Below are 1,370 nucleotides of genomic sequence, written 5' to 3' on the forward strand. Positions count from 1 at the left end.
CCCACATTACCTAAAATTTGAATTCTTAAAGCTTCAAGTGTCTACAGTCCGGTAATATTAACATCTGAATTACCTTCTATGATCGATTTTCCTTTTCCCTATTAATTCCCATGTTCCTCTTCATCTCCTCCTACCGGAACTTGTTCAGAAATATTTTCAGGCAAGTGGTAGTTCTTGCTCTTCCACTTGTTGATCTTCTTTCTCATCATCTTCTTTTTTTTCCTCTGTGGAGGATTTTCTTCTCCTTTTGCGGCTCTCTTCTACTCCTTCTTCTTCCAACGAGTCTGAGGAGGAGGTATCACCATGAATGACCTCCTTTTCGTTTTCTTGATTTACTTCTTCATCTCTTTGCAGTGTAGTAGAAATAGTGGCGAGTGGCTCCTCTTCTTTTTCTTACTGATCATTACCATCTCCTTCTTGACGATTCTCTTCTTCTTGATGATCATCACCATCTTCTTGATTTGTTTCTTGATCATCTACCAAGTCTTCATTGTCAGACCCTTCTTGGGGCATCTCAATTGTTATATTTGGTGCAGCCCACTAAGTTCACATAAGCCCGTGAGGATTAATTGTAGTAGCTTTCAATTTGTGAGAGAGAAACACAAAGGCTGGCATTGTGAAAAGTAAAAAACTGTGGCTTCTATTGAGAAAAATAGAAACCGTTGCTGTTGAAAGGAATTAGAGAGAAATTGTAGAGAGACAACTGGCTGGAAGAGAAGAAATTGTGGTTGTCACGGCGGCTGCAGTAGAAGAAATTGTGGTTGTCAGGGAAAGATTTCGTTTAAATTTGGTGTGGATTCACATAGTTCTTTCTTCTTTACATAATATAAATAAAGATATCCTCTAAGGTGTATTTGGGTACTTCATAGGTGTTGCATTCAAAGTGGGTTCTCACAAGTTTAATCAAACTGGTGATTTGTGGAGAGATAAATTGTTGTCTTGGAGATTAATTATTATGGTACTTCCAATTTGTTGAGAATTCAAATTTTAGGCCATAAACTTGAATATTGTAATATATATTTTTATGATAATGGATTTTGGTCAGAGTTGGCCCGTGGTTTTTCTTCCCTCTACATTAGGGAGTTTTTTCCACGAAAAAATTTGGTATTGCGTTCTCTTGTTTTGTTTTCATCAGCTACTTGCATATTTAATCACCATAGTTAATTGTTTAGATCGGTAAACTTATTCTTGCAATAAGTGAAATTGCCCGATATCAATATCTTACTCTTGTCTTGTTTCTATTTTTGGTTCATCTTCATCTACATTGTGATTATCAATAATCTGTTCGTGGTCTGGGAAAGCATGTAGTGATTCAGGTTGTATATATATATATATATATATATATAGAGAGAGAGAGAGAGAGAGAGAGA

The 1,370-nt window shown here is 36.1% G+C and overlaps 1 protein-coding gene across 1 annotated transcript in view; it reads right to left on the reverse strand.

Annotated features, from left to right (window-relative positions):
• Positions 1–156: 156 nt before the first annotated feature.
• LOC111395076 overlaps positions 157–1,370 on the reverse strand; it is a 3,600-nt gene continuing 2,386 nt past the window's right edge. Inside the window, exons 5-6 of the mRNA XM_023021095.1 lie at positions 398–540; positions 157–346 (exon numbers count right to left, since the gene is read on the reverse strand). Of these exons, the coding sequence (XP_022876863.1) occupies positions 157–346; positions 398–540 (333 nt within the window). The remainder of the gene's footprint in view (positions 347–397; positions 541–1,370) is intronic.

This window comes from Olea europaea, chromosome 6 (genome assembly GCF_002742605.1).
Source record: "Olea europaea var. sylvestris chromosome 6, O_europaea_v1, whole genome shotgun sequence".
In the NCBI taxonomy this organism is placed as follows: domain Eukaryota; kingdom Viridiplantae; phylum Streptophyta; class Magnoliopsida; order Lamiales; family Oleaceae; genus Olea; species Olea europaea.